At 52.3% G+C, this 18,676-nt stretch overlaps 1 protein-coding gene across 4 annotated transcripts in view; it reads left to right on the top strand.

Annotated features, from left to right (window-relative positions):
• Window positions 1-16,908, top strand: part of RILPL1 (Rab interacting lysosomal protein like 1) — a 40,057-nt gene extending 23,149 nt beyond the window's left edge. The window contains exons 5-9 of one of the 4 annotated variants that reach the window (XM_030336336.1): window positions 5,001-5,173; window positions 6,841-6,933; window positions 12,968-13,055; window positions 13,319-13,342; window positions 16,055-16,096. In XM_030336336.1, the coding sequence (XP_030192196.1) occupies window positions 5,001-5,173; window positions 6,841-6,933; window positions 12,968-13,055; window positions 13,319-13,321 (357 nt within the window). In that variant the 3' untranslated portion in view covers window positions 13,322-13,342; window positions 16,055-16,096. Of the gene's footprint in view, window positions 1-5,000; window positions 5,174-6,840; window positions 6,934-12,967; window positions 13,056-13,318; window positions 13,343-16,054 lie in introns of all 4 variants that reach the window. The other 3 variants (XM_030336333.1, XM_030336335.1, XM_030336334.1) reach the window with 3 other exon arrangements.
• Window positions 16,909-18,676: the final 1,768 nt, after the last annotated feature.

The following is an 18,676-nucleotide window of genomic DNA, read 5'->3' as shown; positions in this document are numbered from 1 at the left end:
CTCAGTTTCCTATCTGAAAAATGAGGGGAATGAGCTTGAGGTGGTTCAGTAGACCAGCTAGCTAGCGTGGCAGGGATAGAGGGCCGTGGGGCCGGAGGAGGGCACGGTGGATCCTCAGTGGAGAAGCGAGCACAGTGCAGGTTTTCAAGTCATTGAGACAAGTCTTATGGGATAGCTAGGACGATGCCTAGGGAGGAACGTGGGGCAGGGCACTCCAGGCAGGAGAAAGAACACGAAGGTGTTCTGGAGAAGGAACAGGTGCAGCTGGAGTGGTGGGCTGGTCCTGGCATAGGATCGGTGAGAGGAGATGGGAGCTACAGAGGGATCCAGAGGTGGGGAGGAATCAGTTCTCATCAATGCCTTGGTTACTCCGGTTCTCCCCCTCGATTCATGCGATCCTTTCTGAGCTACATCACTGTCTTTCACTGTGCCCACCGGTAAATAAGCCTCCTTATATGTTTTTATAACATAGTTATTGAGATATTCACATACAATTCAGCCACTTAAAGTATACAGTTCAACAGGTTTTAGTATGTTCACTCTATTGTACGACCATCTCCACGATCTAGAACATTTCCATCACTCCCCAAAGAAACCCCCTACCCATTAGTAGCCACTCCCCATCTCTGACTCCCCCAGCCCCTGGCCACAGTGAATCTGTTTTCTGTCTCTGGATCTGCCTGTTTGTGGACATTTCAGGGACGTGGAATCACGTAACACGTGGTCCTGACTGGCTCCCTCACTCAGCATGTTTTCTAGCTTGTCCGGTTTCTCATGTTTTCACTGGAGGCTTTTCTACCTTTGATAGGTAGACATAGAACCCTCTAGAAAATGATTTGGTGGGCTCCCTATCTAAAGGATTTCATCTAAAATCGTAAGAAAACTGTGAAGCTAGTAGTTACCTACTTGATGTCTCTGCCTTACAAATTCTGTTATCTTAATAAATGTTTGTTTATTTAAGTGCTCAGGGAAAGCAGACAGGGGCCTGATGGCTGGTGTGTGAAGCTGGGTTTTCTGGCTGAATGCATGCATGGTGGGCCTGGAGTTACTGAAGGTGACCAGGGCAGAGTCACCCCCCGTTGCTGGGCCAGGAGCTGAGGGAGCATAGTGGCCTTGATGTGCCCAGGTCGGGGGAGAGGGGCCAGGGGGCCGGGCCTCAGGACGCAGGGCCCTGGTGGAGGATGTGGCCTTCCTTAAGCCAGTCTGGCCCCATTGCTTGTCAGCTGGCTTCTGGGGCCTCCCTGGGGACAGCTGGGGCCTCAGGGCATCTCGTTCAAGCTGTGCCCGGAGTGCCTCCGGGGACTAGTGGACAATCCTCGATAACCCCAGCCACCTCTGTGGTCCCTTGTGGAGTAAACTTAGAAGACCCATCGGCGATGGGCCTGATTTCCACGGTGGGAAGAGCCTTCGCGGTCTCTCTCAGGACAGGCCCGTCCTGGGCTGCTCGAGGCGCTACATTGGCACCTGCAGGGCCTCCGGAAGAGCTGGAGCCCCACGCTCCCTCTTCTGCACTTCAGGCAGCGGTCCCAGAAGCCGGGACTTTTTTGCAAACCTGTCTGGGAATCCCCCGAGCTCTAGGGCATGAGGTTGCTGCTCTGATTAAAGAAACATCCCTTCCCCAGAGAAAAAGAACTCAGGTCTGAGGAAGCCTTTCCGTTTCTTGGGTGCTTACAGCCCACGGGGGTGGGTAGGAACCTGCTGGGTCCGGAGAGCATGTGTTCTGGGGAATCTCCGGTCTCCAGTGCCTGGGCGGAAACAGAGCTTAGACATATTACTGGATTATCAAGGGCTAGATGGGGAAATGAAGGTCCAGAGGGGATCAGGCAGCTTGCCCAAAGGCCTCTTGGGAAGTGAGGATTTGGGAACCCTCGTGAAGGGCTTTTCGCCTTCCCCAGGAGGTGTGGATCCCTGCCAGACGGCCCCTCTCAGAGACACAGAGAGGCACAGACTTGCCCCAGTGAATGGCAGGGCCTGAGTTATCTGGGAAGGGAGAGGCTGGAGGGAGCGTGTGAGCCTGAAATTTGGGTCCACGGCAGGGGCTGCCCGTGCCTATGGGGTCCAGGCACAGAGGAACGGGGGGTGGGGGGGCGGGAGCAGACACGGAAAGAACACATAAAAGGCAATAGCTGCTATGTAGCACCAGCCCAGTGTTGCCGTGTGGACCCAGTGTAACCCAGTCTTCCAATATTTCTTCGAAAATGAAGCTCAAGACCCAAATAGTGTGAAATCTCCTGATATAAAACGGTTGGGAGGGGCGCCTGGGTGGCTCAGTCGGTTGAGCGTCCAGCTTCGGCTCAGGTCATGATCTCTCGGTTCGTGAGTTTGAGCCCTGCATCGGGCTCTGTGCTGACAGCTCAGAGCCTGGAGCCTGCTTCCGATTCTGTGTCTCCCTCTCTCTTGCCCCTCCCCCACTCACACTCGCTCGCTCTCTCTCTCTCAAAAATAAACATTAAAAAAAATTAAAAAAAAACTTTTGGGAACTAATTCTAAAGAGTTTTAGAACACAGTGAAGGCCACACAAAATGTTGCGGGGGGGCACTGGGGGACACCCAGACTTCCTGGTAAACTCCTACACATTCGTCAAGACGCCATGCACAGAGACTACCTCTGCAGTAATGTCTTCCATGATCCTTCCCAGTTAGAGTTTGATGTCCTTGCACCTCTTATTATAGGACTTTGTAAGTTTCTGTCTATGTGTACCTTCCCTCCAACCCCAGCTGACTCATCTCACTAGCTCAGTGCCCAGCAGGCACACAGGTGATGCTCAATAAATGCTGAAATGTTTATTGAGACATCCAGTATTTATCGAGATCCCAATTATTTATTCAGTGTTTATTACAGACATCCAAAGATGCTCCGTGGTTAACCTGGGCAGGAGAAGGGGATCGGCATTAGTGAGTGCCTACTGCATACAAGGCACTTGCCATGCATGGTCTTGGGTGGAGGACACTGTCCAACTGTGTGGCTTTGTAGGAGGCAGACGCTGAAGATGTCCCCTGAGGACACAGCCCACCTGAAGGTGTGGCATCAGCAGATACCTAGAGAACCTTCTTGGGACGTGAAGTCGTCCATACTTGTTGGGTGGGAAGAGGCCCCGCTCCATTGCCCAGAGGGCTTGGGGATGGCGTATTTCCATCTTCTGCTGGAGCCAGGTGCCTCCCCTGCTCCGTGCTGACTCCTGGTCAGACCCACTTCCCCCACCTGTGCCTGCTGGGTGACTCTCTGTCACTTGATCTGCCCTGCTGAGTGGTGTCTCCTTTCAAGTGTCCTTTCCCAGAACAGCCTGTGCTGACTGTCCCAGGATGGAGGCATCTCAGCTCTGCCTCCTGGGGTCCTTCAACCTGCTGGCCTTCTGTCATCGTCTGGGTCGGCATGCATTTCCTCCTATGCTGCTGTGGGATTTATTTTGGGCAGGGGGGTGGTGTCTCTGTTTCAACCCCACTTTCCCCTGTTCCAGAGCTTCCCTGCTGTGGTCCTGAACTTTTGTCCACTCCTCCTAGTTGATGATGGGATATTGGCGGTTCACGGGTGTCAGAAACCCCTGCAGATTTGGCCAGCTGACTCAGAGGCAGTTTGCAAAACCTTCCTTGCTATCAAAAAAAAAAAAAAGGAGAAAAACACACTTGTTGGAGAGGATGTGGAGACTGTGGAACCCTCCTACGCTGCTGACGGAACGTAAAGTGGGGCAGCTGCTGTAGGAAACAGTTAAACAGAGAGAGACCGTGTGACCCAGCAGCTCCTCCCCTAGGTATCCCCCCGGAAGAATTGAAAACGGGTTCAGACAAATCCTCGTACACAGATGTTCGTGGCAGCACTGTTCACAATAGCCTAAAGGTAGAAACAACCGAAATGCCCTTCAGTGGGTAATAGGATAAACAAAACATGGCATATCCATACGCGGAATAGTATTCAGCCATGAAAAGGCACAAAGCACTGACCTGCTACAGCATGGATGACCCTGGAAAACACGACGCTAACTGAAAGAAGCCAGACACAAAAGGAAACATACCGTTTGATTCCATTTATTCGAAATGTCCAGAAAGGGCAAATCCACGGACACAGAAAGCAGACAGTGGTCGCCAGGGTCTGGGGGGAGGAGGGCTGGGGAGTGACGGCTAGTGGGTATGGAGTTTCCTTTGGGGTGATGAACATGTTGTGGAACTAGACAGAGCTGCTGACTGCACCACACCGTGAATGTAGTAAGTGCCACCGAAGTGTATTTTTAATGGTCGGTTTTATATTAAGTGTCTCTTACCAGTTGTGTTTTGTTTTGTTTTGTTTTGTTTTAAAAACCTTCTTGCTGTGAGAAAGGGAGGGAGGATGGGGTTAGGGTCTGGCCTGAAGCAGGTGACTTAGCACGCTCCGGTCCATCTGAGGGACCTGCGTGGAAAGAGAAATGCCCCGCCCGTGCACACCTGCTGTGATGTCACCTGCCTCTTCCCCTGGGCTCCCTCTGATCCCTCAGCCACTGGAGATGACGAGGCTTGACCAGAAGTCCAGGAACAAATGGGAAAACCTGTACGACTCCATGTTAAATGAAAAGGGAAGAGAACTGGGCATAAGCTCTGATTTTAACAACTTTGGCCAAATTAGCAAAGGTCTTCTTAGCAACGGTCTTCGTAAGAATACGAGGAGAGAATATGGGACAAGGAAAGCAGATCTATGGGGGCGGCAGCATTTGGGGCGTGCTGTTTCTTCCCCCTGGACACCTTTTAGTGGTGTTGGTAATAAACCCCTGAGTCAGGTGGGGAGGCACCAGGACGGCAGGGCTGGCTGCTGAGAAGGCGAACAATGAACAGGTGGCCGCTGGCTTTCGTCTCCACCGCGATGCTGACTGCACAGAACGTGAGCAGAGGCCGCCTGCGAGTTCTTAAATAGCGCCCTTGGCAAGCTGCGAGGGCCCCGGGAGGGTGGGAGATTCGGGCTCCGGCAGGATGCGGGGTGGGTGCTGGTGCTGGTGGCCGCCAGGAATTCATTAGCAGCATCTCTGCCTCCTCCAGACGGAGCCGGGCGGAGAGGAGTGTGTCTCAGAGGCGGAGAAGATGGCCATGGATCTCAAGGACCCCAACCGCCCCCGCTTCACCCTGCAGGAGCTGCGGGACGTGCTGCACGAGAGGAATGAACTCAAGTCCAAGGTGTTTTTGTTGCAGGAGGAGCTGGCGTACTATAAGAGGTGAGCGTCCCCGGGAGCTCCAGGGCTGGCTCCTTGCTGGGGTTGTGCGGAGTTTGGGAAGGACAAGGACTGCATCTGTCTCCGTTCCGGGGACCCTGTCTGGAAGCACTTAACGCACAAGTTCACGATCCCTTTCTGAAACTCTTGGGCCCAGGTGCGTTTTCTGATTCAGCACTTCCCAGCTGTTAGAAAGGAATACATAACGCACACCACCAGCGAGCCCTGCGGCGGCCCCCCCAAATCAAACACGCTAATATTTTTGTGGCCAAGATGTGAGTATTCATACGACATGGGATAAACACTGTCATCGGCCTCATGAGAGTTTTTCAGGTGTTGCCACCAAATGAATGACCAAAAATGAATTTTGTTTTTAGAGCTTTTTGGATGTTAGAATTTTGCAGATAAGAGATGGCAGAGCTGTGCAGCCTAAGTATTTGTTCATTCGGTTCTTGGCCAGTGACCTCCTTGCATATATTAGGGCTGCACTGTCTCCTACGAAAGCCACTAGCTGAGTGGCTATTTAAGTTTAAATGAGTTAAACTAAAATAACATTTAAAATCCAGTTCCTCGATTGTACATACTGGTTCAGCTTTATACACACTACCCCTCTATTGGTTTCTCAAAACGTACTACATTTGTTTCTACCTCAGGACCTTTGCACATGCTGGTCCTGTAGCTGGGAAAACATTCTCTTTGACTCTTCCCATGGTTGACTGCTGGTCACTCAGGATTCAGGTCAGAGGTCACCTCCTCAGAGAGCCTTCCTTCCACATTATCTCCCTTTCAAAGGAGTGCCCTGTCCCAGTCACTGTCACTTTACTCAGTTCACAGTCCTTCACCGTCTTTTTGAAATCCTGTTCGTTAATGTGCTTGTTTTATTGTATGTTTCCATACCAGACTATAACAACGTGAGACCAGAAACCACATTCGTCTTGTTCATGGCTAAGTTCCCAAGACTTAGGATAGAGCTTAGCACAGAGTCGGTATGCGACAAATACTTCTTGAGTGGAGAGCCAGAAGGAAGGACAGATGCACCAGATGTGGTCCCTGCTCCAGTAGGGAAAACAAGAGGCACAGAAGACACAGTGCCGTGTATTTTTATTGAAAACCCACTGTAAGCCTGGCACATAAGAAAGTTTTACTGATGCTGTGTGCACTGGCTGTTCAAAGGGAGAGTTTACTTCTCAGGGATGGGGTAGAAACCAGGAAGACTTCATGGCAGAGGTGGCATTTGAACTGGGCCCTTCCCTAAAGGATAGGGTACTAGTCGGGTATGGGAGATGTTGAGATGGAAGAAGCCACAAAGGTATGAAGATAGCATTTGGCAAGGACAGGTTCTGTGTGGCAAGATTCTTCAGAGGAAACTGAAGATTGCGTTTCTGAGATGTGGGTTCCTTTCCTGAAATCTTCACATTTGACCAGCTGGGCCAAAGAGACCGTAGGCATTGCCTCCAGGGCTGACCTCTCTCTTCACTGGCCACGCCCACTGCTAAGAGGCCAGCCCCCAGGCAAGAGACTGTTGGGGCACAGGCCACTATGGCCATCTTCCTAGGTCCCCCTCTTCCTAGTACAAGCCCTCCCAGACCATCAGACAATACCCTTCTAGAATATTCGAGCTCTTACAGAATTTTTGACTGTCTTATCTCACACCTCTCAACTCCTTCCAGTGAAGAAATAGAAGAGGAAAATCGAATACCCCAACCTCCACCGGTCGCCCACCCGAGAATGTCCCCCCAGCCGGAGTCTGGGATCAAGCGACTGTAAGTGATGTGCTTCCTGAGTGTGGGGCTGCTCGCTCACGGCTGACCTGGTGGTTCACACAGCCTCTCACTTCTGGGCACCTGCTCCAGGGCCAGGCTTGTCACTAACCATCTCCTGCTGAGACAGGCCTAACCCCGGAGCACACCGGGCCTGGCCCTCGACTCTGAGTTCATCTCTGTACCTGAATGCTGAGTTCCTTCAGGGGCTCCCTGGGCAGAGAGGTTTGGGTAAGGCTGAGAGGGTGGAAAGGGGGCGGGGCCTGTAGCCAAGCCTCGGGGCTTCGGCGGGGGCCTGTCACTGGGCAGCAAATAAGACTGGTGGGGAGATTCGAGCGTCTGAAGGGTTGGGCCCTGGTCCGCTCGATCAGTGCGTTCCCATGCTGACTCCCACACCACCCCCGTCTCTCCATTAAGTATTCACTGATGCGTAATACATGCAGGCAGTCAGGCCCTGTTTGCTGTGGTGGAGCACACAAGAAAGAAACTCAGCCTTGCCCCTCAACCAGACTTTAAACTACTTCAGTGTTTCTTTACATCAAAAGACTCCTTTGAGATTCCGAGAGTTTGCAGACCCTTTCCCTGAGGGCAGAGAAAAACCACACATACGGCTTCAGGTTCATTGACACCTGCAGCCCTTTAGGTAGAGGGTTAAAAGTTCTGGTCTCGTTGGCTAATGTCTGCTAAGGGCCTACTATGTGCCAGGTTCTTTTCCTGCAGATAGATGATCTCATCCAGTCCCCACCGTATCCCTGGGAGGTAGAGACACTGTCATTCCCGTTTTACAGTTAAAGAAGCTAAGGCAGCTGCCTAAGGACGTTCAGTTGTTAAGACGCAGAGCAGGGTTCAACCTGGGCAGCCTGGCCCCAGAGCCCACGTTTCGAACTATTTGCAGGGTGCGCGTGCTCACGCTGTTGTCTGTAGCCTTGATGTCCTCTCCCGAGAGGGTCTTCCTCCCTCCGGGCCTTCTGGCTCTACCCTCTTCCTCTCTTTCTCCCAAACTCTGGCAGAAGCTTTGTGAAAGGATGGTGGCAAGAGTCGGAAGAGCCACCGGGAGTGTGTGGGGAGGGGCACTGGGGTGTCACTCGGGGACCTCACCCTTTACAAAGCCAGTTACGTTAGGAAATCCTCGGCTAGCCCTCACCCTGTGAAGCGACTGAACGCTCAGCATTGGTGGCCGGGAGGGGAAACCAGGACACGTGCAGCCTTGTGACTGCTCTTGGAAAAGGCCGGCCGCCCTCTGGAGCATGTGCGTGAACGCGTGGCTCCTTCCCAAGCCCCTCTCGCCAGCCTCACGTTGCTTATTTGCTTGGCCCTCGATTCCTGTGTGCAGTCCCCAGTTCTGGTTAGCCGTAAATACTTACTGAAGGGTGGAACTTGTAACCAGAAAGGCTTCCTCTGAGTCCCAGCACTGTTTGGCCATGTATTAATTAGTAATAACATTGGCAATTGAAACTCAACTCAAAGTAACTGAAGAAAGACTGGGAGCTAAGGGACCAAAAATTCCCAGGTCAGACTGGCTTCAGGCTCAGCTGGATCCAGGCCTTGTCATCAGGGCTTTGCCTCATTCCCTCCACCTCTGGCTGTTTTCCTGAACACACTGTCCCTCAGGGTGGCAACATGGCAGACATCAGCTCAGCCTTCTGCTTTCTTCTGTCTGAGACTCCAGTGGGAAGAGAATCTTCCACAGGAGTCACGGAATCAAGTCTCATTGGCTCAGACCGGCTCACATGGCCTCTAAGCCAATCACAGGACAGTATATCCATCAGCCGGGTTGGGTCTCCTCCACATGCCTGAGGCTGGGATGGCTCAAACTTGGTCTGGTTCAGATGGACCGGAAGTAGGGGGGAGGACGGGTCCCACGGGGCTCACAGGGCTGGGCGGACAGAAGGATTGGGTGTCCGTTGTGGCCTCATCATGGGGGTGAGGGTCCTCCAGTCTGAAGTCTTATGATGTACTCAGTACCCAGGGAGACTCTCACCCTTGGTTAGCGTTTCTCATCCAGCGCTAAGCAATGGATTGACTTTTGTTGAACCCTGAGCCATCTGCCAGCCCCACACAGACGTGCAGGAATGAGCATCATTGACCTTGTGCTTCAGTAGCTACAACTTTGGGTTAAGACCTGGGGAAGCTGAGACAAAGTTCATGAGCCCACATAATCCGCCCCTGGGCTGAGGAGGGGCAGGACCGAGAGACCGGGCCTGTGCTTCCTTCAGCGATTCGTTGCCAGGTCTTTAAAAATCAGACCCTCTTAGGGGCGCCTGGGTGGCTCAGTTGGTTACGCGTCTGACTCTTGGTTTCAGCTCAGGTCATGATCTCACGGTTCATGAGTTGGGGCCTGGCATCGGGCTCTGTGCTGACGGTGCGGAGCCTGCTTGGGATTCTCTCTCCCCCCCTCTCTCTCTCTCTGCCCCTCCCCCACTCACTCTCTCTGTCTCTCTCTCAAAATAAACTAAAAACAAATCTTTTAACGCCTCTAGCGCCGTAACCCTAGGATGTACACAGCTGTAAGCCTGCCCTCCAAGCGGGGCTGTCCTGGGTTTTAGAGTTTTCTGCTCCAGCCCCCCTTTACTCGCAAGCAGACAATTAAGAGGGGCTTTTGCATATCCCAAACTGGATAAAATGCAGAGACGAGTTATCAGAATTAGCCAACAGTCTTCTTCCCACTGGTCCCTCTACCCACACCTGAATAGGCTGTGGTGTCTAATCCTTTTTTCCAGACTGTTCTACAAAGGACTCTGGGCCCTTCTCCCCTTCACTGTGGCCTCTGTCTGCTCAGCAAGACCTGGGGCTCCGAGACTGGGAAGAGAAGCTGCTGGAATTGGGGAGCCAGAGAGCAAGAAACACACAGAGGGGGAGAGAGAAATCAGAATCCCCCCCGTCCACAGGGTGCAGGTGGCCAGTCCCATGGCCACCCCGGCCCTTCTAGGGGTATGACTAGAAGATCAGGACTGGCACAAAAGGCTTTTGACCAGCCCAGGCAGGACACTGGTCGCCTTTGTCCACCTCGGCTGCTGACTGAGAACTGTCAGTGTGGCCTGTGAGCCCAGAGCCAGGGGCCGGGACGAATCTTTCCTGGGGCTGGGGCAGGGAATGGGGCTCTTAACATGGTTTCATGCCCGCCTCCCTTCCCATCCCTCACACCTCTGGCACCCATCGGGGTCCGCTTGTCCCTCGGTCCTTGCTTTTGTGGAATACGAATCACACAGCCTCTTTAGTACAGGACCTGGCTGCTTCCTAGCTCAACCTCATGCCCTTGACCGGTTTTTTCCACCCACCAGTGTGTGAGCAGTACCTACCCTGGAGGTCTGGAGGGGCTCCATCAGCTTAGAGCACCTACACTGAGGTATCTTCCCCCTGGTCAGAGACTCAGAGCTGGGAGACTTAGCCCCACTTCTCAGATGAATATCGGGCCCAGAGAAGCCCACTGACTTCATTTAGATCGTACCATTGGGAAGGGTCAGAGGTGGGGTTTGAACCGTGCCTTCTGTGTACCTCCCACCGCCCGTTTCCTTGCCCCATTCCTGAGTCACCAGCTGTGGGCCGACTGCCCAGTCCCTTCTGTCCCAAGTGCACCACAAGCCAGGGACGTCAGCGTCTACGTTTCTGGGCTGAACCGGCGAAGGGAACCAGAAACTCCTGTCACCAGTTAAAACTGTGCCCAGAAGACAGAAGACGGTCCAAGAAAAGCTTGTGACTGAGCAGCTGCCGGCCGGAGAGTCCAGGTTGGCACTGCCTGGGAAGGTCACGAGGGAGCGCTGAGTGACTCCAGTCTTGTCCCCAGCGGCCACCAGGCACCAGCGCCCCCTTTGTGTGGCCTCTGTCTCTCCGTTACAGAGGTACACACAGCACCCAGCTGTCTGCTGAGCAGGGGCAGAGGGGCCGGCCAGGGAGGCAGGGCGCAGGCAACGGTTCTTCTGCACCCGAGAGGTTGGCCTCAGAGGAGGCAGCCACCCAAGTATCAGACACTAGTCCCTGTCCTCCTACCCACCGCCCTCCTTGCTTCAGCCCAGAAATAGCTTCCTCACAGCCGCCCATTGCACTGCCTGAAATGCCACTGTTAGAACTGCATTTGGTTTGCATCTTCCAGAAATAATCAGTGGGGAGGGAGAAGGTAAAGCCAGCCACACCATATTCAGACATAAACTTTTGACCAAAAAAAGCCAGTCTTTTTTTTTTTTTTTAATGCTTATTTATTTTTGAGAGAGAGAGAGAGAGACAGAGCACAAGCAGGGGAGGGGCAGAGAGAGCGGGAGACACAGAATCCGAAGCAGGCTCCAGGCTCCAGGCGGTCAGCACAGAGCCCGACGCGGGGCTCGAACCCACGAACCATGAGATCATGACCTGAGCGTAAGTCAGACACTTAACTTACTGAGCCACCCAGGTGCCCAAGCCAGTCTTTTCCCAGGAAGTGGCTGTCCCTTCAGAGGACAGGGGGGCTTCTGGGAAGGAAGGGGGCCGTCCATTCAGTGAAGCATATAGTTACTTGACTGGAACCTTCCAGGTGTCCCGAGTCCCCTGTGCACCAGTCTGACCCCTGATGGGACCCCAAATGAAGCCCAGCATTTCCAGGCGGGCATACATCTCACCCTGCATCTGGGGCCATCCTCCACAGTGACTGTGTCTTTGGGGGCCAAGAGGGGTCCTGGCAGAGGTCGAGCCCCTGGAAAGCCAACAGTGCCGGACAGCCCGGCCTCTGGGGATTGGGCACGTTCAGATGACAAAAGGTGCCCCCTTTTCTCATCGCCGTGAGAAGACATCCACGTGGTTCTGCCAGGATGCCAACTCCCAGCTGCCTTTTGAAGTGTATCAGAGGTAAATCCAAACACAGATAATCCCAAACCTCACTAGACACTCACATTCTATCTTTTCCCCAGCCGCATCTAAAAAAAAAAAAAAAAAAAAAAAAAAAATCAAAATTGTTCAGAATAAGCTCCGATTCTGACTTGAGTGTCGTTTCTTCTTCGTTTTCCTTGCCAAGACCAGGGACGGACGAGAACTCGGTGTCAGCTCTGACTTAGCAGCGGGGGTGGCCCGTGCACGTGCTCTGCCTCGGTCCTCTTGCCCCGCCCACTCGTCTTCTCTCCTGGACCCCCCCCCCCCCCCCCGCCAGCTGCCTTCTTCGGGGCACCGGGCCTGCGGTGCATGGTAGTGGGGGAGATTTTCTGGAAGACACCGAGGGTGTCCCCACTAAGCTACAGCGGGTTTTGACTCCTTCTTTCCCAAACCCAGGCCTGCTTTTCAGCCCCGAGGCCGACCCTGTCTTCCCTCGGTGCTGCGTGACTTTGCTAGGGCTGCCTTAATAAAGAGCCGCCAACTGGGAGCCTTCAGCGACAGAAATGCTTTGTCTCACCCTCCTGGAGGCTGGGAGTCCCGGAGCCAGGGGTGGCCAGGGCCCGTTCCCCCTGAGGACCGAGAGAGAATGTTCCGTGCCTCTCCTAGCTTCAGGGGTTTGCTGGCGATCTTTGGCCTTTGCTGGCACGTGGAGGCATCACCTGGATCTCTGCCTTCATCTTCACAGAACGGCCCCCCTGTGTGTGTGTGTGTGTGTGTGTCCAGATTTCCCCCTTTTATAAAGATCTGCTCTTCTCGGGGCGCCTGGGTGGCTCAGGCGGTTGAGCATCCAACTTTGGCTCAGGTCATGATCCCTCGGTTCTTGAGTTTGAGCCCCGCTCGTTGGGCTCTGTGCCGCCAGCTCGGACCCTGGAGCCGCTTCGGATTCTGCGTCTCCCTCTCTGCCCCTCCCCTGCTCGTGCTGTCTCTCAAAAATAAACAAAACAAAAAAAAAAAAAAAGGAAAAAAAAAAAAGATCCACTTTCTCTAGTAGAACTTTCTCTTGTTACCTCCTCCAAATAAGGTCGCTTTCCGAGGTCATGGGAGGACTTCACCATGAGTTTTGGGGGGGGGGGGGACACAGTTCCATCCGTAACGCCTCCTATAAGCAAACCCTTCAGCCGGTCTGTGCGTGGAATGTGTTTGTTTTTCATGCCTCCTCTGTTTTTATCTTCTCTGTGTCTATCTGTACTTTCCTAACCAGGATCTTTACAGCCATAATGCCCATGGTAGCAGCGGGACTGATAATAGATGACCCCACCCTGCAACCTGTCCGACGACTCGTTTCCCTTGTAGGCACTGTGTGTGTTTCTGCTTGCGTTCTGAGCTGTGCCTTTGGAATGTGTGCTGAGGCTCTGCCAAGGCCGGCCTGTCTTCCTTGGCCACTCCAGCTGCATGGCCCCCACCCGCGCGTGTGTGTGGAATGTGATTTCAGACCTGTGCCCGTGAGTCTCGATCTGCACGAGGGCAGCTGCGGAATTCTCGGCTCTGTCACCGATAATTCTTTTTGTCTTTTCTCGTTTCCGTTCTAAAAATCACCTTGTCCGTGATCCAGTAAAGAAGGTCCTTTAAGTGACGGGTCAGTAATCAACGCCCACTGTGACCACCACCCCCCCCAACCCCCGAGTGACACTAATGCCATGTTCGACCTTCACGCCCTAGCTTTCTAAACCGCTTTGTTTCGCCGAGCCATCATCAGAAAGCCATTTGATCCCGTGAGGAGGGGACCAACGCTTTGTGTCTCTCTGGGTCCCCTTGGACAGGAAGCGGCATGTGGCTTTCCTGCTTGAGTCAGGTAGAGGTGACATGTGGCAGTGATGTGTTGCTGTATTTTTGGCCAGCTGATTGCCCTGATCACACTATGGAGAGAGCTCGCAAATAACCCGGTATGAAAATTGTGCCTTCGTGTGTCAGGACGCATGTCTGTTGTAGAGAAAAAAGCCTTTAGCTGGTAGGGAGAATTTCTCCAGATACACTTGGCTTGCCCCAGCTTTACAGTGAAAGACCACTTTATTCCCGGTAGGAGGTGACCGTAGGGTCCAGTAATCACAGAATAATAAAATCATGTTTGCCCAGATGTGATTAAAACTGAACTCCATAGGCCACAGCACTTACAAGCCGGGGGGGGGGGGGGGGGAGGAGGGGGGAGCTAATAGGTGAACAGACAGAGGAACTAAAAATAGTTGATTTGAAGCTTCAGTTTCTCAGCGGTGCATTCCTATTCCTGCCCCCGGGAAACGTAACATAGCTATTATCTCTCTCACCAAGTTCAGGAACCAAAATTGAAGAGTAGCAGAACTTGGTGAGAGAAGAATGAATCTCATTAGAAAGTACGAGTATCGAAGGGCAAGTTAGCCAAGGTTTTTGGGAGAAATTCAAGGTGGGCCACCTCAGGTTTACTTGAGGGCCCTGGTCTTTGTGGAGGTGGAAGTAAGGCAGACCTCCTTTTAAATGGGCCAGTTCCGGGGCGCCTGGCTGGCTCAGTCCGTGGAGCGTGCGACTCTTAATCTCAGGGTCGTGAGAGCGACCCCATGTTGGGTGTGGAGCCTACTTGAAATAAAATTTTAAAAAGTCAACGGGCCAGTGTATAAGCTTTTTGCCTGTAATTTCTGCCTTCGTCTTTTAGGCATCAGATGGTTCACTCTGATCAGTGATCAGCAGTCACAGCCGTTTTATTTTTTTTTAATTTTTTTTTTCAACGTTTATTTATTTTTGGGACAGAGAGAGACAGAGCATGAACGGGGGCGGGGCAGAGAGAGAGGGAGACACAGAATCGGAAACAGGCTCCAGGCTCCGAGCCGTCAGCCCAGAGCCCGACGCGGGGCTCGAACTCGCGGACCGCGAGATCGTGACCTGAGCGAAGTCGGACGCTTAACCGACTGCGCCACCCAGGCGCCCCTTAAGTTTTTATTTTTGAGAGACAGAGAGAGAGAGAGACAGAGCATGAGCAGGGGAGGGGCAGAGAGAGAGGGAGACACAGAATCGGAAACAGGATCCAGGCTCCGGGCCATCAGCCCAGAGCCCGACGCGGGGCTCGAACTCGCGGACCGCGAGATCGTGACCTGAGCGAAGTCGGACGCTTAACCGACTGCGCCACCCAGGCGCCCCTTAAGTTTTATTTTTGAGAGACAGAGAGAGAGGAGAGACAGAGCGTGAGCAGGGGAGGGGCAGAGAGAGAGGGAGACACAGAATCGGAAACAGGCTCCAGGCTCTGAGCCATCAGCCCAGAGCCCGATGCGGGGCTCGAACTCGCGGACCGCGAGATCGTGACCTGGCTGAAGTCGGACGCTTAACCGACTGAGCCACCCAGGCGCCCCTAAGCATCAGAGCGTTTTTTTGTTGTTGTTGTTTGTTTTTAAAATTTTTTTCAACGTTTTTTATTTTTGGGGAGAGAGAAACAGAGCATGAACGGGGGCGGGCAGAGAGAGAGGGAGACACAGAAAGGAGAAGGACAGGCCCAGGCTCGAGCGGTCAGCACAGAGACGCGGGGCTCGAACTCCCGGACCGCGAGATCGCGACCTGGCTGAAGTCGGACGCTTAACCGACTGCGCCACCCAGGCGCCCAGTCACAGCTGTTTTAAAAAGACCCCTTGGTCTATGTCGGCCACTGCCAGTCAGCAAGTCACTGTGCGAAGGTCTAAAGGCTTTCTCCCTTAAGTCAGTTTTCAACACTGTAAACCGACGGTTTCCCAGTCTCATTTGCAGACGGTTTCACAGCGTTTAGTCACAGAACTGTGTGCACCGTTACTTGTTTTTGGTTGTCTCATTCTTCTAAAATAAACTACTCCCGACTCCTCTCTAGCAGTAATATCCAGGAAATCTGGGCCCTGATGTGCTGCTTTTGTAGTTTCCCGATTCACGTTACATAACTACCTAAAGGAAAAACATTGTCTCTTTATGTCGGAATCATCTTAAATTCTAGGTGGCTCTCAGTCATTACTTTCTCTGCATCGTTAGGGTAAAGAGACTCCAGACGTGTGTTTCTAGTCATTTTTTTTTTTTATGTCCGCTGATAATGAGAACAGACCCTCAGCAGTGCTTAAGAGATGAGATACATCACACATCAGTAGTTGCATATGCCCCATTCACACTGTGTCACCTCCAAGGTGCGGTGACAATGACTGCAGAATCCCCTGCTGCTTTCTCACATAACTTTGACCCGCACCCCTACCTCTCTTCACACCTTGGATTGATCTGCTTCCTTCACGTCTGCTGCTGTGTGTCCCAGCATTGCAAAAACGCTACAGTGAACAGCGAAGGCGGGCTCTCATTTCTCTTTCCCTTTCGAAAGGTTTAGCTTCTTCTCCCGAGATAAGAAGCGTCTGGCCAACACACAGAGAAACGTGCACATCCAGGAGTCCTTCGGCCAGTGGGTCAACTCCCACCGTGATGACGGTTACACGGAGCAAGGACAGGAAGCCCTGCAGCACCTGTGACCGCAGCCCACCTCTGCCTTTGGACCTGAACTGTCCACCGCCAGCACCTGCAGTGGAACCTGGCAGGGGTCACTACCTTGCACACCTCTTGGTTCAGATGCACCCTCAAGACTGATCCTCAAACAGACTGTCTCCTTTGAGGAAGCACACTGAAAAAACTGATGCCAAACTCTAAAGAAATGTTTATTTATACCCAGGGCTATCACCGTTTATAATAGATGACCGATCTCTTAGGATATATATTTAATAATAACCATGAGCAGAGGCCAGACTTTGCATTAACTTCAGTAACACAAGCTTCTTTAAGCCAAATACCACATGCCACTATAATTGCTGTTGACTTGCTTTGTATGAAATTCTGTGTGTAGAGGTTTTGTTCACCTGTTTGTCATACTTAAGTGGGAGGCAGGGAAGTGGTATTCATTAGCTCATTCATGGAATTGTCAGCGGTGGTAGCATAATACGTAGGATGCATCCATTAGATAAACCGGGCCCCCCAAAGTCACCAGACGGGCTGGCCCCACTTAGATGCAAAGCAACAGAAACTAAGGACCACCGTCCTCCCACCCAGAAACTGGACACAACTTTGTAAGAGCTGGTGGTTCTCTTTTGCACCTTGTTACTGATACTGCCTAGAGCATGTAGCGAGTGCCTTGGAATCGGCTGTGAGTTATGCAGTGCTAACCAAACAAAGTTGCTAAGGATGAGACATTGCAGCCTTTCTCATTTCTCGTTTGTTCCCCCCCACCCTTTTTTTCTTTTAGCCTTCAATCCATTAAACACAGTCCCCTATAAAGAAGACAAGTGTCCCAGAGCGGATGTGGAATGGGGTTGGGGAGCCTAGGGGGTGCAGGATGGGGGTGGGGAGTAGACCTGCCAGTGCCAGGGTGAGGGCAGTGGGTGGAGAGGTGGTTTGGGGACTACACGTCTGGCTGACTCATGGGGCTGTGGTGGCAGACGGAGAGCCAGAAGCCTGCATCTGCTGAGTTGGGGTTTTGCCCAAATAGCACTTTCTCTCTATCCACGGAGGACCCAGGGCACAGGCTGGGTGCTGACAGATTGAGAGAGGCAGCGTGTGCTAACAGAGCTCTCAAGTACATCTGACGGGTCCACGTTCTACACCTTCTCCCCTGGTTTGCTGAGAAACCATCAGTTGGTTTGCAGAGTTCACGGGGACTCTGTTTCCACATTGCTGAAAATAATGATCAGACAAGATGACGTTGCTTTTGCGCAGTGGTTCTCAAAACTGCCGCTAGTTTATTCTCAGAGTATAAAAGCAGGTGTATTGAGGAATCTCCCTTCCCCTGGCCACCTTGGTTGCCCTTTCCCCAGGAGCAACCAGTGTTGCCAGTTTCTTGGGTGTCTTTCCTGAAAGGGTTTATAAATATACATGCAGTTATGTAACAAAATATATTTTTTCTTTTTTTTTTTTTTTTACATAAATGGCAGCATACTATATATGTGCTATGCTGTACCTTCCTTTTCTTAGAATACCCTGGAAATGATTCCACATCAGTACGTAAGATAGTGGGTTTCAACGCCCCCCAGCGACGTTTGGCAACGTCTGGAGACATTTTGGTGTTTTGGTGTCACAACTACTACTGGCATCCAGTGGGTAGCTTCCAGGGATGGTGCTCAACATCCTGCAATGCCCAGGACAGTGCCCCACAACAAAGACTCTTTCAGCACCAGATGTAATAGTGCGAAATGGAGGACCCATCTGCCACGTAGATGTGTCATTTTTCATGTTTGTCCAGACCCCACGGATGGACAGGGAGCTTCCTTTAGCACTGTACACTTTCACACCCATGCGTCAGTCTGCAGAATAAACTAGAAAAATTGCTAGGTGAGATGTATGCCTTTGTTGTGTAGCTACTGCTAAGGTCTCTGCTGTGGGGGCTCTACCAATTTTTTTGTTTTGTTTAGTTACCAGGGCCCATACAAGATGAAGCCTCAATGTCAAGGATGCAGTCTGAGGGGTCTAATCCATCCATGTTCTGGGACCCAGGGTTGACAGCCACTGGCTTGGACAATGTAAGCACCACGACTGGATCTCTTTCTTCCAGTGCTGTCTCACAACACACCCCCAGGGTGGAGTGCTCGTTTAGCTGAAATACCTACCAGCTCAAGCCCGTAATGCACTTTCGGTGCTGTAATAGGGAGCCCTTTGTACAACCTGTGTGAAATCAGAAGGGTGTTCCTGAACGGCTGTTTTCTGAGACATGGGGGACGTGGTAAGATTCTGCACTGGAAATTTACAAAGGAAAGAGCCTATTTTTCTAAAACTGTTCTTGGGGCACCTGGGTGGCTCAGTCGGCTAAACGTCCGACTTCGGCTCAGGTCATGATCTTAGAGTTCGTGAGTTCGAGCCCCACATCGGGCTCTGTGCTGACAGCTCAGAGCCTGGAGCCGGTTTTGGATTCTGTGTCTCCCTCTCTCTCTGCCCCTCCCCTGTTCACATTCTGTCTCTGTCTCAA

The sequence above is a fragment of the Lynx canadensis genome, chromosome D3 (genome assembly GCF_007474595.2).
Source record: "Lynx canadensis isolate LIC74 chromosome D3, mLynCan4.pri.v2, whole genome shotgun sequence".
In the NCBI taxonomy this organism is placed as follows: domain Eukaryota; kingdom Metazoa; phylum Chordata; class Mammalia; order Carnivora; family Felidae; genus Lynx; species Lynx canadensis.
The sequence above is the reverse complement of the archived record's forward strand: the minus strand, read 5'-3'. Positions and strand labels throughout refer to the sequence as shown.